The following is a 22,065-nucleotide window of genomic DNA, read 5'->3' as shown; positions in this document are numbered from 1 at the left end:
TCTCTCAAATTTCAAGTATGAAAAAAATAAAGTACAGATGCAGATTGGAGAGTTTTTAAAATTGTGACTCACTGTTACAAAAAAAAAAAAGGGCCTCTGTGCTGCATGGGGGTGAGATCGCAGAAGTCACAAGCAGAATATAGATATCTAAGACACTCATCTCCTTTTAATGATTTATGGGTTGCAAATTATTTACAGTACTTCCCTGGTGGCTCAGTGGTTAAGACTCTGCCTTCCAAAATACATGATACAGTTAAGCTGGTGCTTAGCAAATCATACTCTAGATACTGACTAGCATTAGGAACAGACATCATCTTTGCTCAGCATGAGAAAACACCCAGTAAACCTTATGGAGATTTGTTCTGATAAAGACTCTAAAACTTTGGTTCCTTTGGATCCTTTAAAGAGTCATGGATGCCTTTCACATGAGTGTGGAAAAGAACCTCTGTAAGGATAGCCCGTATCATACCCCACTGCTGCTGATTAAGAGAAGGGTTTCTGTTGTCACTGTTCACCATTGGTAAGATACGTAAACCCAGGAAACACATGGAGACCTCAGGGCCTGGCATTCACATTCTTTTCCTGTGATGATCATTTGGTAATTATTTGATCTCAGTTCCCTTTACTATATATTATATGTACTTTTTGTGCCTTTTTTATAAGCCATCATTATACTAGTTTAATTAACTTTTTGGTTTCTTAATGCACTGTAGTTTGGTACCACACATGTTAAAAGTGTATGAAGTATGGGTTTGCTTTGTAGTAATGGTTACTTAAATTACAACTTGGTGTGGAGTATACTTTTGCTTTGTGGTCTCTCATCTTCCTCCTAAGCTTACTAATCACACATGTGAGACTTGCCTAGTTACCTACTTGCCTAGTTGCCTATTAAGAAAAAATCATTGTAGTAATGGTTTGTACCAGGGTCTTTGGCTGTCACACAGAAGCTTTTCTCTAGTGTTTCTTTTTAAAATTTTAAGTAAGTGCAATGATAAAATCTAAGATTGCCATTTTAGCTCATTTATATGACCAACCTTTTGCATTTTGACTCAAACCTCTAGCATGAAAAACTGCCTTTGCCAAGTGATTTGGAGTTCTAGAAATAAAAATTGTTTATTTAAACTGTATGCAATTTCTCCATCAAATATTTTTCCTTTGGTGGGTGGCCTCTGAGATGAAAACAGAGTACAACCAATTAGAAAACATATCTCAATGTTCCCATTGGTCATCGGACATGTTTTGAACATTGTTTTATTTTGGACTTTTTAGTGTTGAGAGTAATGTTTGTTTGTCCAGACTATATATTGTCTTTTCTAAATAATACTCATTAAAAGTCTCCAAGATGTTTACATCTTAACTAAATCAGAGATTGAGTGTAACCTCAACTGAGTGCTTCCTTGTGCTTCATTACAGAGTAGAATTTATACAAGGAAAAACGTCCAAGCACAGATAGGATACTCTTTGGTTAAGTAGTAACAGGTACTTTTTTATTGTCCATGTATTATTCTGGGGACTTGTTATTCCAGATGTGTGTGTGGGATTATGTATATAATCTCATAGAGTTGATCTTATGAACCTATAAGAAGATGAAAGTGGACATGGAGGTGTTGAGTAACTTGTCCAGAATGCTGTTCATACCAGTGGCGGAGCCAGGATTCAAATACAGGAATCTGACTTCAGAACTCTTGCTGTCAGCTGCCTGATAACTGTGCTCTCACAAGTAGTAAATGTAAACTTAAATGCACCCTTTAGTCTTATGTTTCTTCCCAACATCTATTTGTTAATTTATCTGCCTGTTTTCATCCCCATCACTCTCTGGCAGTAGGCTGAAGATTCTTGTATTTCTCATATTTTTTTATCTTGATCTAGCTTTATTCCATTTGTACTAATTTTCTTTTCTCTGGATGACTGGTTTTTTTTTTTAAGTTTTGACTGCACTGGGTCTTCTTTGCTGCACATGGGCCTTCTCTAGTTGTGGCAAGCAGGGGCTACTCTCCATTGAGCCATGTGGGCTTCTCATTGCAGTGGCTTCGCTTGTTGCAGAGCGTAGGCTCCAGGTGAGCGGGCTTCAGTATCTGTCGCACGTGGGCTCAGTAGTTGTGGCGTGTGGGCTCTAGGGCACTCGGACTTCAGCAGTGGTGGCACACTGTCCCTGTTGCTCTGCGGCATGTAGAGTCTTCCTGGACCAGGGATTGAACCTGTGTCTCCTGCATTGGCAAGTGAATTCTTATCCACTGCACCACCAGGGAGGTCCTGGATGAATGATTTTCATACATTAAAATCTAGTAAGTTCAGACCAAGCACAGGTTGCTTCCTTGTCTTCCAGTCTATAACAGCTGGTTTTATTTTCACAATCATATTTACTGGTCCATCACTGCTGACCTAAAGTGAAGTTAAGGAGATAGGAGTACTAAGATATTTTCCTTACGGAGGTAGGAAGCATTTTCAGTAACCTATAGAGAAGGTGAAATAGAGTGAGAACAGGGGAATTGAAATCAACAGTCTCATGGTAGCAGACTTCCTGTGATGAGGATGTTGGAGTCAAGAATCATACAAAAGGATGCCATTGACAAAAGATGACACCATCATTCCTTAATAGAAAGTATTTCATGCTTCCTCCATACTCAAGACCTTTGACGGCTTCCTATGTAGGCCTTGAGGGGACAAGCCAAACTCCCTAGCATGTAATTCAAGGCTGTTTCCAGTCTATGTCCAGCCTAAGTTTCATCCTTATCTCCTGTCCTCCAGCATCACAAATAAAATGGAATTTCACACTCCCACTCATTTAGACATGCTTTTCCACCTTTCTTTTTTCTAAGCCTAGTCATTCCCCAGCATCCTTAAGGGCCTAGTTCAAATGTCATTGTCTGGGTGAAGTTTTGTGGACAGTTAATGTCTGCCTCCTCCCTGTGCTGCTATAACCATGAAGTTGAATAAGCAGGACTTGAGGTTAAAGACTGTCTACAAAATACAGGTTCATTCTTCTTCACTAGTGACCATTCATATTCACTCAAGACAGCATTTTTAAGTCTGTATCCTTTTTGCACAAAAACTAAGTCAAGTCCAAATACTACTGATAGACCTGAAAAGCAATCAATCACTGTAGTAGTTAGTCTCATTTCAATAACAAATACCGCGTGGTTCACCATAATAGTGCAAACTCCAAACTTCACCCACAGCATCTCCTTTCCTCCAGCTGAGGTCTGCTGAGTAGAAAAGAGATAGAGGTCAACTCCTTCCCCCTCCTCCACTAAGTCATTAATTTTAGCCTTTGAATCATCCAGGGCTGGGTCAGGAGGAAGGAGAAGAAGTGAGAGGCAGTTATTGTTGTGAGTGGGAATTATTGATCTCATAATCTGCCAAGTGATTGAAGCTGGGTTTCTCTTGGATCCATCACTAAGCTCTTTGGATATGTCACCACTTTTCACCAGAACTGGGGATTTCTCACCTGTAGCTCCCCAATGTATATCTCTCAGGTTATGTCTACTTCCACGGCTTCCCACTGGGACTCTGACTCATGACGTCAACCTCTTTCTGCTGAGGGCTCTTTGCCCCTCCAGGAAGCCCTTGGGGGCAGGATCTTAGACAGACCAGATTGCCTTTTGTGCACATGGGTCCAATCCTAGTCTATGGTGAACATTCACTTTGAATCCATCATTGGGAGAAAAGAAGCTAGTTACTTCAAAATGCAGCCCTCTTGTTACCCAGCCACCTGCCAGGCAGCCCCAGTTGTTAGTCTAAGCCCTTACAGAATCCCTTCCAAGGGATGGCCTTGAACTCCTGAGCCCCAGGCTTGAGGCAAGTGGATGATACCTTCCTCCCCTGAAAGGTCATGGATGTGACTCACAGTTCACCAACAACCCTCTGGAAAGGAATCATCTCTCTGCTTTCCAGCTGCCAACCTACTTCAGCTTCAGATTCACTCATTCTCAATTTAGGGAAGTGGCTAAGTCATTTTACCACCTCTTTTGTTAGGTCCTTACATTTGGTCCATTATTTCACTTCGGAAGGAGGAGCAGCACCTGTTTTATTGGCACCTTATTTCAGCATTCTGTTAGAGCATATATATATACATCTATGAGAGCATTTACAATGTTTCTTTGTAGTTATGTTTGTCTCCCTAGTTAGCATGTTAGCTTCTTAAGCTTAGGAACTGTTTCTGCTATTTTTGAATCTCCAGTGTTTGGCACATGATATATTGTGCTAGTTGAACAAATGAAAAGCTGAAAAAATACCAAGATCTAGTTTGTGAAGGAAGAAAATAAATTGTATATTCAAAGATGACATGAGAGCAAAAATATTGTGAATGGGATTGGATATAGCAAAACTGTTAAGAAAATGAGCTTAACAGGGTTCAAATCTTGGTTTCACCATTTACTAGCCGTATGGTCTTGGGCAAGTTATTTAACCTCTTGGTTTCTCAGTATCCTCATCTTTAATAGGGATGATAGTAGTATCCATCTCCTGTTGTGATAATTAAATAAGAAGATACATGTAAACCTTAGAACAGTGCCTGGCATATAGAAAGGTCTTAATAAGTATATGTCTTCTTCATTGAAAATGTTGAGTACAAATAAGCCCCACAGGGAAGTGAATATAAAGGAAAAATAAGTAGAAGGCAAACGATTGAGCTGACAACCCCAATTAAGAGGGCAGAAGGAAGAATAGGATAGAAAAATACAGAATTCACAAATTATGTCATCCATGTTATGTCATTAAGATGATATCAGAATTAAATGAAATAAATGGATTAGGTTGGACACAAGTATTTCGCATAGGTGTAACTTTTGGCAGGCAAACTAAGGACCGGTTTCCGTTTGAATTAAGTTGAATAGACATTCACATAATTAAAAAATTAATAGTAGTTTTCATTATTAACAAATGATTTTTAAGTGCTGTTCATAAAATTAAGTAATAGTAGTAGGGATGTTGATGTTGTGAAAATAGAGTTTAAGGGTAACAGGTCAAATAGAAAGATAAAAATGAGTCTCTAGTATTCTTAGTACTTATTTTTCCTTATCTTCTTTATATTTGTTTCCCATTTCTTTGGTAATAATATTTAATCCATTTTATCTGAGCCTGTGCTTGTTTATCTCAAGTAGGGCAGAATGATAGAAGACCAAATAGAGTAATTAACTTAAGGAGTTAGGTGATCTGGAGAACTGCAATTATAGGTCACCAGTTTAAATCTGTCCTGGGTTGGTAGAAGGCCATTACCATCTGTTGGCTCTTTAGTAATTGATATGAAGTAGGTGTCTAACAGTATCAGCTTTTAATGTAGCACCCGACCTTATGTTTGTTGTGCTTTTTTATTTGGATTGGTACGCTAAAGAGGACTGTAAGAGGTTACACAATTAATATGTTCTTCCTAGGCAGCCATCTGTGTTTCTCTTCCATTCTCTTTGCAAGTTCATGGCCTTGTCTGACTTAGCTTCCAGTGTTTTTCCAGAGAGCTTGCCCATGTGGAAGAAAAGGGGCAACACATTCTTAGAGTGTTTCTAATTACCATCATGATTTTATTATTTCCCATAAATCCCTAAGCAGCCCTCTGTTCACAACCAAATAGGAGGGGCTCTAATGCCTATAAATCTAGTCCTGGAAGTCAGAAAGCTCCCCAGAGCACCACCCTCATTAGCAATCTCCGCAGTAAGCCAGCCGTGGATTCAGAAAGGCAAGGAGTCTCAACTCACTTGATGTTGAATCACCTGTCTTAATGACTGATTGTAATAGTAGTTCCTTCTTTTACAGACAATTGCATCCTTTCTTTTTTTATACTTTTGTATATGATTTCTAGACTAATCAAGAATTTCTCGTGTCAGTTGTTTCTGTTCTGAAGATACAGGATATACTGTGTCAGTCTGCCGGTGGCTGGAATCGGCTACCGCTGCCACAGCTGCCATTCCCTGGCAGCACCTCACCCTATAAGATGGCTGTGGGTGTTTTGCCTCATTTAATAGTGGAAGGCACATTCTTCCTGCCTGAAATGGGAGAATAATTAATCTAAGGGCAACTTCTGGTGCTCTGACTCTTTGAGAATGGTATTGGTTTTGTCATCAAAGTTTAAGAGAAATGGTTGATTTTTTTTTTCAGCCCCTTCCATTTCAAACATATAGAATCAAGAACCAGTGTTTCACCTTGGGTAGGATTCTGATCCCCATCTCCACTGAGTAGCATGGATAGAAGTAAAGTTGCTCAGTCGTGTCCGACTCTTTGTGACCCCATGGACTGTAGCCTACCAGGCTTCTTCCATGGGATTTTCCAGGCAAGAATACTGGAGTGGGTTGCCATTTCCTTCTCCAGAGGATCTTCCCCACCCAGGGATCGAACCCAGATCTCCCGCATTGTAGGCAGACGCTTTGCCATCTGAGCCACCAATAATAATAACAACCATAATTATGATAAGTAGTAATAGAAGCCATAGTAGTGGTGGCATTTCATGAATCATCTGTAGTTGCCAGCACTATGAGGAAAGCCTTTTGATCTAAATTTTGTATCTACAGGAGACATTGCATGTCTGTAAAGAGCCTGAGAACTTAGTGCTCAGGTTTCCTTAGTCATTCTTGAAACATCCAGACCTATCCATCAAAGTTATCTCTTCCCAACTCCTCAAACACACATACTGCAATCTGAAAATGTCCTTAATTTCAAGCTCAAAGAAAAGTGCTGGATGTAACATTTTAAAGGGTCAGCCTGGAGCTGTTGCAGCTACCTGCTTTCTATAACTCACCGTTAAAGAAAAGACCTGCAAAGATCAGGAAAGTACTCAGAAGAACCCAGGAACAAATGATTTGGAAAGAGGTATGAGGAGATATTTTGGCTTTTGTTTTTTCTGTTTTTTTCTATCCTTTAATAGTACCCAGTGAAGCAAAATTTCCAAATAAATCAATATGCCATGGAGGTAAATATTGGTCAAGCAGCTACTTCATTTTGTTTATTCACTCCCATCTTTGGTGGCAGCCAAAATTTGTATTTTGAAAGCATGAAACATCCACAACTCCTTGATATCTGAGTGGGAGAGAGAGTACATGCTTTGCTCAGTCACTGTTAATAAATGTTTATATCTGCTCAGCTAGCCTGGTTACCCTCAGCTTGCAAAGGCATAAATCACTGGCTTCTGTCAACTCTGGAATTGACCCACAGATTAAATGCAGATCACTAGGAGATAGGTGGTGTTCCGTGTATTTTTTATTTTTAAGAAATCTTCCCACTCTGATTGCTGTGCCTGCACCTGCTAATCTTTTTCTATTTATTATCCTAGTTCATTGTATGGATAGCAAAGAATGCCAGATTACTCCTTTTGCACATTTATGTCAACTTGTGTTGAGAAGTAAATCAACATTAAATGTCACAGTTTCTGTTGTGAAGGTTTGTCCTTTAGAATAGGCTGTGATCAAATGTGTTTAAAATATTTTTTTTCTTAAAAAGTAATTTATTAAATTTTGCAGTGTATGTCAAGGATTGGGAGTAACTAAGTATACAGAATTTAGAAGGGCCATATCTTAATCTTTTATTTCTACTTCCAGTTAGATTGCTTCCTCTCTCTTCCATTTACTGTTGATAAATATCCAATAATAATGTCAATTTTCCAAGTTTAACAAACACCAAAGGCCCTAATGAGGAGCTATTAGGTGAATTAGGTAAATCAACAACCCATTAAGGAGAAGCATTAAGTCAGAAAAGAGAGTCTATTAATTTTCTTATAGCTCTTGTACATTATGCATTTGCCAAATTCATTATCCCAGTGGACGCTAGGCAGATCTCCAGTCCTGAATAAGAACTGGAGCTTTCATTCTGGGCTTCTGCTGTCACTTGTCTAATACTATTATCACAAATTGTTGAATCATTAATGGAGAACAAAGGTTGTAACATCCAAATTATGGAAAAAATGCAAACTGATTTGTCTGAAAATGTAAAGTCTTAACACAAGTTGAGGCTAGTGAAAAAAGTCAAAGACAAATGGTGAAAGGGATGATTACATTCAAAGCAGAATTTATTTCTAAATGTGTGTTTTGGGAATACAGTCCTCTGGCAGAGCAATATCTGCCTGCTATAATGCCTAACTTGTCTTCTATGAGTTGGGCACCCCAGAAAAAGGTTTCAAAAGTCCATTCAGTGATTTTCTTTTTTTAGACTGTAAGGACAAACAGGAGGAAATCAGATATGCTTTCCAGAAATATGCTTTGCAAATTGCTGTACTGGAAACTATCTGGTCTGTGACTTGAGGGATTTGAGTACTGGCTTTCTAATGAGGATAAACCTGAGCTCAGTAAGACTTGTGGCTAGACCATGTTCTCGTGTCTTTTTCTATTAAGAATCGGAATGTTAACTACGATTTTCTGGCTAGATTCCAGCTTGGTTAATTGCATGCTGTCTCTCTAAATTCGCTTTGCTTGGGATGTTCTTCATTTTGGATTGCATTGCTCTTATTGTCATGTTTCCCCCAAGAGGTGGGTACATGATATTGTAAAATGAGCCAGAATATAATTTGTTAAACTAATAAGAGTACTTTGGGGATGAAGGGTTAAATGTAAGTAGTGTGTTTTTCACAATTTCCCCCCAATGAGGCCTATTTGTACAGTAATTAATGTGGAATAGCATTAGTGAAACATGGAATTGAGCCAAATCACCATGACAAGAGTGGCAATAACACAGAAACATAGAATTTCTACTAAATAATAAATTCTACTAAAAATAACCATTCAAACAAATCCCCAGAGCCTCCCTTTTCTTGTTTGTTTATGATCTGAAGCTGACACATTTAATCACTAATTATTACATGTTAATACAATATTCAATGTGAAATTTATTTTATTCTGTATGAACATACAAAACCTAGTAACATTTCCCATCATCTTTGTACTTAGCACAGCACAGAGCTCAATTATTTGCATAGTGGTACTCATTAAGGTAAAGTTTGTTAAATGAATGAAGATAGGGGATGAAAAAAGAAAGGGAATTAACATTTACTGATTTCCTAAGATTTAGCAGTCTTTGGAATAAGCATGTTACTTGCACTATCTCATTTAATCCTCACAATTGCCCCCATTTCACAGATGAAAATAAAGAGGCTTCTAGAGCTAAGTGACTTCCCCAAGGTCAAACAGCTTTGATTTTCAAAGCCAGCAACATTGTATAATAACGTCCCAGCCCTTTAGTCCCTCAGTATCTCGCAGCCTCCCATGTTGTGTCTGGTGTTCTGGGCCTTAATTTGAGAAGGCAAGACTGAAAACCTCAGACACTGTGAAAGTCATATTGATCTCTACAGACAAGGTTAACAACTGCTCTGTGGAATTTTTCATTGTTATTCTTTCTCTCATTACTCCAATTCAAATCTGTCACTATGGCTGTTTTAAAATTGTCATAACTAATGCCAATTAATTACACACTTGTCACAAAATATACCATAAATTGAACCTTTATGAATCGTAGTACAAAGTGGTTCAAATGCTTAATGAATCCAGAAAATAATGAGAAAAAAAAAAAAGACTCTTTGAACTCCCTAAAATTTGCTCACTGTGGTTGAATCTATTGTGTTGACTAGAGAAAATGCACTTCAGCCCTCCTGCACCTGGACTGTGTTTATAGCCAAGTTATCAGTTTTTTAACTGGTATTAAACTACCTAGAAATTGAATGTGTGCAAAATGAAAGAAATTCATTTTGCCTCATGAAAGAAATCCCTCTCTTCCTATTTTGTTTTTTTCTTTATAAGCATGAAAGTCTATACCTTTAAAGACCGTTGAACCAGGATGTAGGAAATATGTATCTCTATATGATAATAGCTACAACATGGTGAGAGGCTTAGTAAACACAATGATATGTAATGCTGTAAGTCAGTCCATTTCTGGTCACTTAGTCACACATCTCACTTTAATCCAGAAACTTTTATACCAGCGTATTTTGTTTCCAACCAGACAGTGGCTAATTTATGGCTCTGCCAACAATGCCATTTTAATTAATTTTATTCATCTTATTTCTCTTTCCTCTGCTCCTCATATCTCATCTGTTTGCGTTGCCTAGATTTTAATTAAAAAACCTCTCCTCTCTAAGGAGCAATCTGAAGTGGCAAAAATAATCACTTAAAATATTACAGTCATTAAAAAATTGGCTGTGGTGGAAGCCATGCATTTTCAATTTTCCTACAAATGATGTTTTAGCTTCCTTTTAAAGTGCACTTTGTATCTGAATTGTCTGCCACCAGCCAGCTTGGCTATCAAAAATGGTCTTCCAGCTGGGTGGGCTGAGTGACAACTCCTTAATGGAGGAAATGGATGGCTCTCTGCTCATGTGGAGGGGAAGGCACACCGGGCAGATTTCACTCCATCTGCCACCAGCTCTCTGCAAGCTGGCATTGCCCAGATGCCCAGTATACTCACTCCAACTAAAAGGATATCGTCAAAAATAAATTGTAAGGCTACAGATACCTGAAAGAATCATCAGGGCCATTAGACCCCAGGGAGATAATATTAAGAGGTGCCTCACTATTCATCTTTGATGAAAACCTAATTAAACTATGGTGGAGGTGATTGCAAGTACTTTTTTTTACAAGTACAGAGGTGAAGTCATTAACATTTTCAGCAGAGTATAGAGAGCAACCTTAGGAAAATGCTATCCTGAATTGTGGCCAAAGACTTGTTATATTGAGGAATTTGCACTGATGTTTCCTGTTGATGTTTTTCTGAATGGCAAATTCATGTCACTTAGTTACAGTGTGTTTTGCTTTTCAAGTAAAGGAAATCCATGTAACAGCAAAGTAGAGAAATACTTTTGATTGATAGATGGAAACAAATAAGGATGATATATTAGGGATTTTTAAAAACTGGAGCTTTTCTAGTACTTGGAAGTATAAAGAATGTGTCATTGGTCGATGCTAAAATAATGAAATGAAGTAAAAATAATATTTAACGTCATTATGTAATTAAGAGGGCTAAGGATAGAAAGGAATATATAGAACCATCTGCATAATTTATATCTTTATTTTACTCAAAATAAATTCTGAATTATTTGATACTCACTATAAGTTATTCAAAAGTTGAGACTCAGAAAGTCACATATTATTTGTAATCATTTGTTCAAGAAAACCTGCTATATTTTTACCATACTCAATATAAAATTGTCCTAAATTCCAAAATATTCTTGTTTTTATTGTATCAAGAGCTCATATATCTCACAGTTAGAAATTTAACTGTTTTATGAAGTTGTTCAGATTTTAATTGTCATTGCATGTAAATGACATGAATTTGAATAGATGCAAAGCAAGAACAACTGGGTATTAAAATCACTGACTAATTTCCTAAAATTCTTTTCATTCTTTAAATTCACATTTTGTTTGGATTTTTAACATAAGCACATGTATGTTATACAATGAAAGTTCATCTGTAAGAAAAGTGGCAGCAGACACCTTGCATCATTAAGTTTTCCTAAAGGGAAATGTTTGGTAAGCTGCCAACATTTGGAGAGCTTTAAAGTTCTAATTCATGATTCAGTATATTCTGAAAATTAATGAATGATTGTAATATTTTGCCATATTGTATTGTGCAGTGTATTCTTTTACATTTTATTAAAGGTTTTAAGTTGTTCTGAAGAATTTTAATGACTTACAATGAGAAACACAGTTCAAAATAGATTTAAATGTCCTATTTCTCTATAACCTACTGCTAGGGGTATATACTGCTAAGGGAATATAATAGCTTATTTTTGGAAAATAGCATGTTCAGAAATAAAATAACAGTTATTTTGTAGCACTTAGAGATTTCAAAAAAACCACTTCCACATATAATTTGTGCTTCTTACAGTGTTTCTAGGATATAGATATTAGTGGCCCCAGTCTACAGCCTAAGAAACTAAGATCTAGATGGGTTAAATGAGTTGTGCAGAACCATGTAGCCATTCAGTAGAGAAAATGCATCAGAACATGCCTTCTTTTCTTAAATTTATTTATTTTTTAATTGAAGGATAATTGCTTTACAGAATTTTGTTCTTTTCTGTCAAACATCAACAAGGAACATGCCTTCTGATTTTGATCGCCAAACTCCTTGAAGATGGACAGTAACTGAGTTTTCATTCCGTGTCAAGAATGCTTTTAGTTTCCAGTATTTGGGGTTTTTTTAAGTAACCTTAATCTCCTCAGCTCAATTAATTGAATTGGGTTCTAGGGGGAAGTTCAAGCACCTCTACCCGTACAGGGTATAAAGGTTTATGGACAGCTAATTTTTTCTTCCAGTTTTATTGAGATATTGATATATAACATTATAGAAGTTTAAGGTGTACAGCATAATTATTTGACTACATACATCGTGAAATGATGATCACAGTGAATTTAGTGAACACCCATAATCTCATAAAGATACAAAATTATGAAATATAAAAAATATATTTTTGAAAGCTTATTTATAACAGTTGTATTATCACAAATGGTCTACTAAACCACCAAATGTGTTTGGTAACAGTCAAATAACTAACAAAAAGATCCTTTAAAATATACCTCAGTTTTTTAAAAATACCTACTTAAGTTTGTAAAATGAGTTTAACAATATGGTATTCAGTTTCATAATGATGTTTCTTTACATAAATTTTCCATCTCAACTAAATTAGGAGAAGGCAATGGCACCCCACTCCAGTACTCTTGCCTGGAAAATCCCATGGACAGAGGAGCCTGGTGGGCTGCAGTCCATGGGGTAGCTAAGAGTCAGACACGACTGAGCGACTTCACTTTCACTTTTCACTTTCATGCATTGGAGAAGGAAATGGCAACCCACTCCAGTGTTCTTGCCTGGAGAATCCCAGGGACGGGGGAGCCTGGTGGGCTTACGTCTATGGGGTCACACAGAGTCGGACACGACTGAAGCGACTTAGCAGCAGCAGCAGCTAAATTAAAATATGCATCAAATATGTTAATAAATAAATCTTGGAAGAGTAGCAAAGCATAATTATGTGTAACACAGAGTCTTAAATATTAACAAAGAGTTCTGAGGTAAACAAAATCAAAATGGAAATAATTAAATTGACGTTTAGTCAGAAATGACCAAGATTTTATGTTAAGCAAATCACTCTTTTCATTATACAAATATATTCTTCTAAATTGTAACATGTGATTATTCCATTTTCATGTGTATAGATTTTTCATGGTTGCCTCTTACTTGCACAATGACCTAATATTATTTGCATCAGTGTAAAAAAGTCATATTAATTCCAAATGAATATAGACCACAAAGAGTCGGACCCAAATAAGTGACTGAGCTGAACTGAACTGCAGTTGCTCAGGATCCCAGAATGAGAAGATAATTGTAAAAACCACTATTTAGAGCTTGGTGGCTTTATTATTAGGAAGGTAATCTTTGTTATTTTAGTTGGCATTCCATTATCCTTATAGAGTTCATAGTAGTAGAGGATCTTTGGGTTTGTCATTGCTTAACAGTTTCATTTGATTGTTAAATAAACTAAATCCTAGTTTTGATCAATGTGTGTGGATTAAGGATTGCATATCATGAGCTCAGTGTAGCATCCATGAATAATGTGTACTCATTGTGAAGATGATCTTCAAGCAGGTGAAGCCTGCCACACAGTATAGCATTATCTAACCTGGGGGCTTCCCTGGTGGCTCAGATGGTAAAAAATATACCTGCAATATGGGAGACCTGGGTTTGATCCCTGGATTAGGAAGATCCCCTGGAGAAGGGAATGGCTACCCACTCCAGTATTCTTGCCTGGAGAATTCCATGGACAGAGGAACCTGTGGGCTATAGTCCAGGGGATTGCAAAGAATCAGATAAGACTGATCAACTAACATTTTCACTTTCAAGCTGATGAGAGTCATAGTGTGTATGCCTTATGTCAGTGCTGTGAAATGACTCCCCCAAGATCATGTGCTCCAACTCTCATGTCTGAATGTCTGGAAACTTATGGAATCTTTTTTACTCTTTCATTATAGTAGTCTGATTTCCCTCCCCATTGATTTTATCTTCCACCATCAGTTTAATTGTCATAAAGTATTTCTTTGCACATATTACTGCTCTGTTTTAGAACATCACCACCAATGGAATATAGCAGTGATCTCAGAATATCATTTAAGATCCTCTACAATCAGGCTCCAATCTAATTTTCAAAATTATGCCTACTTATCACCTGTCATTCGTTCATATTTATCATCCAACTTGGATTTTTATCCGTCCTTTAAAGCCAATTGAAGACCTGCTCTTCCATGAAGCCTGCTCATTTAGACCAGCCCTGGACACAGTGACTGCCACCTTCTTTCACTTGTTAGCACTTTCCATATGCTGCCTTTGATATACCTCAACTAGGCTGCAGTTTTTTTAGAGCAAAGATTAGATTATTATTATTATCAATTATAAACCTCTTCACTCCACTGACTTCCTTGATGCTTCCTACCTTGTGAGTTTTCCATAAAAGTTAGTGAATTACCTGAAAGACATAACCGTATCAGAATTTATTCATTTATTAAATTATTCAACAAATATTTTTTAATTACTGCCATATGCCAAGCATTATGCTAAGACCTGGAGTACAGGAATATGATCCTTGCCCTACAGAACCTACAGTCACAGGATCTAACTGAAATTCTGTGTCCAATTATTTTCCTTCATTTCTATTTTATTTTAAGAGTATATAAAACTTGAAAGAATATTTGATCTTTTATTTATTAACATATCTCTGTGTGACATTACCAGAAAATGATTAATGCAAAAACTTATCATATTTTTAAAAGTTAAGTACTCAGTTTACCCAGCTCTATAGTTGGATTTTGCCTTTGATTCTTTACTTGAAGCTGGGGAAAAAAAGTATATTTAAAAAAAGGCTTTGCAAGAAATTATTTATCTTTATTTTCTGTAAGCCTGGTGTTCTTTTGGAGAATGACAAAGTTTGTTGTTTATAGGCTCCTCATCGGGGACATCATGTACTTCCTAGTTCTGGTCAGAAACTTTTACTCAAGAGCTGGCTGAGAGTATACCATCATATCAGGGATTACTTTGACCTTTTCTGTATTCCATGTTTTGATTAGCAAGCTATTCTGCTCATATCCCATTTAGAGACAAATTGTGAAAGGCTTGAATGGCAAGCCAGAAATATATGGAATATTGAAAAGGTCAGTGTGATTTAAGTCCATAACCACAGTATTGAAAATATATGACAAGTCATTATCACACTTAATTCCCACAACAAGGACTGTGGTAAAGATGGGAAATTATTTCAATTAAAATATTCTTGTTTCACACTGAAGGCTGAGGTGGCAAAGCTCAAATGGTCTCTTGACTCCTCTTTTTGTGATAACTTAATAAGATAGAAAGAAATTGTAACTGAATTAAATAAGACCAAAAAAAAGAAAAAGAGGTAACAAGCTCTTTTGATTTCAGAGTCCTTGGTAGAGGGAATACTATAGTGACTTCTAAAAACTCTAATTATACATGAACAAGACAGATACAGCCACAAAACCAATTCAATGGACACCCCACGCTCTCTTTTTATCTACAGCATAGCTGTCAGTCAGATGGGAACTCCATTTATTTCCATGGAAATGAAGGCAGCGAGTTCAATTTTGCCACCACCCGGGATGTAGATCTTTCTACAGGGGATATTCAAGAGCAGTGGTCAGAAGAATTTGAGAGCCAGCCTACAGGGTAAGTAATTGTTATCTCCCATGCTGTGTATAGCACTTACATTTATTCCACTGGACATATTTTAAATGCATATTGTTAAATAGCAAAAGCATACTTAAGTCAATACTAGAGAGTCTTATCATGGACAAGCCAAAGGGGTACACTTATCTTAAACATTCTTTATTAAGCAATCAATTATTTTATGCATACTAAAAATTTGAGATTGCAAATATCTTTTAACTTCAGTTGAATATTTATATCTCATCTTTGCTTATGCAGCTTTTACCAGGAAAAGTTTTTTTTCTTTCAATGTGTATAGCATATAAAATCTTTCCACTACTTTTATATTGAGACTTTCAGTTGTCTCCCTGGGATCTGAGATTTACGGATGCTGTTACCAATTTTTAGTGGAATATGATTTTGATCTATAACAATTAGTTCTATAGATCTATAACAATTAGAATTTGGGGGGTAAAATTTACCATTTAGAGATTTTTAAAGGAAGGATATGACCCTGAAGTTGAAACAATGAGGATGGTTTGGTGGCAGTATTTTCTTGCTTTCCTAAACTGTGTGCCTTCTTCTGGGTCCAGTGTCCCTGAGATATTTCTGTTAGTTGAATGACACTTTCAGAAGTTCAAATTGAGAAAAATTAACAGGTTCAAAGAATCAAAATTCATAAGATAGTGTGTGTCGGAATTCTAGAAATTTTCTGGTTCTCACCTGGCCTTTTTTTTTCTTTTCTTCAATACATATACACTTGTAATCAGAACACCAGGTTCTTACTGTTTAGTGCATGTTTTCTGAAACCATGATGAAGGCGAATGAAGTTAACATAAAATATAGTTTCATAATGATTATGAAATAGCAATGACTTAACTGTTAACTATCAGAAACTTTTCAAGAATACAGCATTTGAGGTATTTACATATCTCTGATCTCAACAAATTCAATCAAAACTGGATGAGACCTGAGTGCCTGAGGGACCAGAGCGCCACCATGGACTTGGGTTCCCCTCTTCCCGTGCATTACCCAGAAAGTGCGTTTGAACCCGATAAGAGGGAAATCTGACCAGCAGCCTGAGCTGCTGCTGCTTGACTTTCTGCTGCCACATCAGGATCTCTCACTGTTGCAAGCGAGAGTTCTGCTAGTACATGCAGCCCTGCTCTTCCTACCTCAGGGAAATCCAGTCTGTGAGAAGCCTCTGAAGAAAACTGACGCCTTGAGGGACCCCACCCCCGCCCCAGGGGGCACCATTGACCGCTCCAATCCTAGTAGTAATGCTCAGGCCCTTAAGTCCACAAAGTCCTTCTCCTCTGAGGTTCTTATCACCCTTGAAGTTCCATGTCCAGTATGGCTCTGGTGTCTGTTTTAGGGACCAGCGACCATTGTTTCTCTTTCTTGTGTCCAGGATCTCCCCAGGAGGCTGGCTGCTTTCCGTACACAAACAGGGCTCATTCCACTCCCCTCATAGACTATTGATGGGATCTAGAATTTTGACCATGCACCCAAGTCTTCTTTACCCACTTTCTGGAGATAAAAGACCCATCACCAGCACATCAGCTCTTTCTGACTTCTGATATAAAAGACCAGTTCAGATCCCTTCCCTGACAATGGAGCTTGACTGTCTATGAGAGGGTCCCAAATTTTCAAGCACCAAAGACTCATTGACCTCCACTCCTTCACCTCTCCAAGTTTGTACTATCCATGCAGCAGTGACAGGTTATTCTTTTTCAGTGAGACCTATATCCCCTGGGAACTCAGGTGATGCCCCAGTAGTATCCAGATACCCAGCCTCCTTCCTACTAAAGCAGAGAGAAACACAAGTCTCCAGTGGTAACATTCTGACATGCAAACCCTTTCCTACCAGTTTATCTAGTTAACTGGCTAGCTAGTTAGCTATGTATCTCTTTCCTCAAAGTTCTAATGTCTTCTTATTCTTTGGAGAAGAGATAAAATTTATTTTTATGTATGGCCTTCGTATCCACATATTTCCTCTCCCAGAATGTCCTCTTCTTTGTTTTAGCTTGTTTTATTGTCAAAGGTCATCTATAGAAGAACAAAAGAATGCTTTACTATATCGACTAATGGTCCACACAGCTCTCCACTACTAACATTAGTGGAGACTTAGTTCAAACACACAGACAAACCCTTTAGGAATTAAGTTTAGAAAGGAACAGATATTATATTAAAAGAAACCAAACATACTTTAGAAAATTAATGTACTAATCCAGAAAAATAACTGGCAAAAAATATATTCCAGTTAACAGATCAGACATTCTGTTATCTCAGAGCACCAATGATACGAGAATTTGTGGTGAAACCAAAACTTTCATCTCCCAAAACAAACCTAAAGAAATAAAAGTATTTATGCTTGAAAAAAGAGCTAAACACAGACACAGGAATATCAGACCAAATTCCATTCACTTAGTGACTCAGATGGTTTCTTTGGCCAATTCTCAGTGCTAAGATATATCAGGTTTTGGTCACAGTTAAGAGGCTGCTACTTTCAAGCCGTGATGTTGTCAGCAGATTTCCGTTCCAATAACATAGAATAATGTGCTTGACAAAAGCACCTGTGTCACTGTAATTGGAACACAATTAATTCACCTAAATTCTGAGAGCAGCTTAATTATTCTAGCAACCACACCTTAGCTTTGTTGTAGCTTTTCCCCAAGGATGTCAGACCACACTGCCCCCTCTCAGAACTACTTCATTTATACTCTTATCTGGTGAATCAGTTATCCATGTTGGCCTTATATTATTAAAAAAAGATATAAAAAGATAATGAGAGAATCTAGTACTTTCTTTGTTTTGGGATGGTGATGGATTGCTGGTTTAATCTGTAATGTTGTATGTGAATGTGTATATGTGTGTATACCTTCTCCACACTTACTCACTCCCAAATGTTGCTTTATTGATCTCAAGAGAATGCTGTTGTAGTAATTCTTAATCAAAACTCCAGTGAAGATATCTTGTCACAATCAAATTAATGTGAAGCATTTTTATCTAGGGTAAGAACTGACAAAGAAAAACAGATCAGGATCTTGGTAGTGAAGTTCTTGATGTGTTTTTTTGAGCCAGATTTACTGAATATTTGTCTCATTCTTCCCCTCAACCATCACCACCCACACAGACAATTTATCATCATAAGCTCACTGCTGAAATAGACATAAAACGTTGGTGTTAAATTCCCACAGTATTCAAGAGTGACCAATTGAATTGATTGAATTCTGACACTTTGAGGTCACTTTCTTATAACACACAAAAAATAAATTATTAATATGGATATAATATTTTCATCTCTTTTAACTGTTTTTTCTCCCGTAAGAATTATGAAAGAGAAAAAAGAATATGCAATCCTCTCTAATAATATCTTCAAAACATTTCATGTGAATTCAGGCAAGAAAAAGTATCCACAGTCATTATGACTTTTTTTGGAACCCAGTTTCCAAATATTCCTGTTTCCTTACCATTTTAATGAAACTATTTGATCTCAGATCACAAAGACCCAAAAATTGTTTGCCTTTCACATCACAAAGCTGTATGTAGATAGGTTTATTTTAAGTGGGATTTTAAAGTTTATTTTCTTTTTCCTAGAGAAGGCACATCTGTTACTTCAGCAAGATAGAAACTTTAATAGATAAGCTGATAATTTATGTGAGCCTTTGTGAACTTTGGCTTAACCTTATAAACACATCATTTAATTAGCAACTACAGTATCTCACCTAGCCGAAGCTGTCTTCAGGTGGGAGGGGACTTTGTAGAGAAACACATTACTAGAATATTGAATTTGTATATTTGTCATGCATGTTTTTAACTATTCAGATAACTTTTCAAAATATCTGTTTTATTGCTTTCACTGAAGTATTCATGTTAGAGAACCTCCACAATGTAATGAATGTTAAGCTGTGTTTTGAAGTGTAATTAATTTACAATGTTGTGTTAGGTTCAGATATATAGCAATGTGATTCAGATATACACACACACACACACACACACAAAGATATATATACACATAGATAGATATATATATTTGTGCTATATTTATGATATATATGTATATATATTTTTTCAGACTCTTTTCCATTATAGGATTATTACAAGATATTGAATACAGTTCCCTGTACTATACAGTGGGACCTTACTGTTTATTCTATATATAATAGTTTGTATCTGCTCATCTCCAACTCCTGATTTATCTCTCCCAGCCTTTCTTCTTTGGTACTCATAGGTTTTGTTATCTATGTCTGTGAGTCTATTTCTGTTTTGTAAATAAGTTCATTTGTATCACTTTTTTATATTATACATGTAAACAATATCATATGATACTTGTCTTTCTCTCTCTGATCTACTTCACTTAGTATAATAATCTCTAGATCCAGGTCCATCCATATTACTGCATATGGCATTATTTCTTTTTTTTTTTTAATGCCTGATTAATTGAATATCAGACTATTGAATCAAGAGAGCATACTCTAGTCTTCCATAACTGCCCCAAATCCTTGGAAATTATAGAAAATGAGCAAATGAATCTGTAATGACACTCTGAAAGAAAAAAGTGTGCCCTAATTGAACCAGGAATTAGGAAGTGTTACAAAAAATGAGAAAAAAAGAAAAGAAAAGGATCTGATTAAAGGAGAAAACCATAACTTAAAATACATATTGAATGAGGCACTACACAAAGGTATAGGTACTGAACACAGGAATCAGATGGGGCTCTGACGTCCTGCTGTGGAGATTGCCAAGTAGGTGAGTGTCTCACTGCATTCAGCTTCCGTGTGGGCACTTCTGCCCTTAGGAACAAGCAGTGAATGTGAACACTTGGAGAAGCAGGGCAATGCCAGGTGACTGGACACCTCAAGGATCCCCATGGTACTCCCCACCCAAGGACACACCTGCTCTCATTGGTGGGCATTTTTACACCAAAACTAAGGGTGAATAGCGGATACAAATCTGAGCAAATGATCTGGAACCGTCAAATCTAAGGAAATCCTCTCCATAAAAATAATTAATCAAACTAGACAGCTACGAGCTGAGAAAAGAGAAGTAGCAGAGTAAACAAACGGAGATTTTATAAGAATTATAGTTAATGTCCTCAGAGAGATAAGAAAGCATACTATATTTGTTAAATTAAAACAGATTTTATGAAGAAAAAAATAGAGATGTGGAAAATAAAAATGTATGATTCTTGAAACAAATTTAATGAATTTGTCCCCTGACTATGAGCATAGGCATAGGTAAAGAACAAATTGATGAGCTGGAAATTTGAGTTTTGAAGTGTTTCTAAAACTTAGGATTATTGTATAGTGTATATACTATACTATAAAGTATAGGGTGAAGAATAGCATTTCTAACATTAGAAATAATAGGAATTCCTAAAGGAGGAAGGGTCAGAGGGAATATGTGGAATGAAATATTAAAAAAAAAAAATCAAAGAAAGGTTCCCGAAACTTAAAAAAGAAGAAAGAAGAGACATAGTTCCTATGAATGAAAATGTTTAGCAAGATGGATGGAAAAATATCTGGTCCTAGACCATAAGGGAGAAACTTTAGAACACAGTTGAAAGTGGAAATCTTAAATCTTTAGATGAGTTTCATTGTGCTTTCCTTGGTAACACTAAGCATAAGTTTAAGAAAATGAAACAGTTATCTTCGTGTTCTGAGAGAGGACTATTTGGAACATAACGTTCTCCTCCAGACAAATATGATTCAAGTATTGGAGAGAAATAAAAAGCTTTTCAGACAAAAGGGTTCAGAAAGTTTACTACTCCTGAACACTCTCTGAAAGAATTACCAGAAGATGTACCCATAGACGTTAATCCAAGAGAAATATGATAGATTGAAGAAAGACTAGTGAGCAAGGAAAAAAGGAAAGCTTATAGTTCAGACTGAAAAAAAAAATTGATTATTAAAATATTTAAATCAAAGTTTGTAGTTAAAGCCCAGATGACCTCAATATAAAAGTTACAAAGGGAAACTGACAAGAAGAGAAAAAGAAGGAATTAAAATACTGCCAACATTCTTTACTTGCTTGGAGTGAGAATGTAGGTCTTGGATAACTCTTAATGTTAGTAGAAAGCTTTAAGGGTAAATAGGTGTGTTAAAGAAATTATGTTAGCCATATATAGGCTACGTAACTTCTAAAGCGTTAGCTTAACAGAATAAAGAGAACTTAGTCTACAAATGCCAGGAAAGTGACAGAAAAATAAACAAAAAACAAGGTAAATAGAAAACAGAAAACAGTTTGGCATGAACCAATCTAAGATCCCCTGGAGAGGAGAATGGCTACCCACTCTAGTATTCTTACTTTGAAAATTCTATGGACAGGGGAGCCTGGTGGGCTACAGTCCAGGAGATCACCAAGAGTTAGACACAACTGAGCGATTAACGCTTTCACTTTTTCAATCTAAATGTATCAGTGCACAATAAACTTGAATGAGTTATGTTCATT

At 36.6% G+C, this 22,065-nt stretch overlaps 1 protein-coding gene across 1 annotated transcript in view; it reads left to right on the top strand.

Annotated features, from left to right (window-relative positions):
* The window catches only part of RELN (reelin), a 530,384-nt gene that overhangs the window by 299,624 nt on the left and 208,695 nt on the right, over positions 1-22,065 (top strand). The window contains exon 11 of the mRNA XM_065939296.1: positions 15,488-15,633. Within this exon, the coding sequence (XP_065795368.1) occupies positions 15,488-15,633 (146 nt within the window). The remainder of the gene's footprint in view (positions 1-15,487; positions 15,634-22,065) is intronic.

The sequence above is a fragment of the Muntiacus reevesi genome, chromosome 6, assembly GCF_963930625.1.
Source record: "Muntiacus reevesi chromosome 6, mMunRee1.1, whole genome shotgun sequence".
In the NCBI taxonomy this organism is placed as follows: Eukaryota; Metazoa; Chordata; class Mammalia; order Artiodactyla; family Cervidae; genus Muntiacus; species Muntiacus reevesi.
The sequence above is the reverse complement of the archived record's forward strand: the minus strand, read 5'-3'. Positions and strand labels throughout refer to the sequence as shown.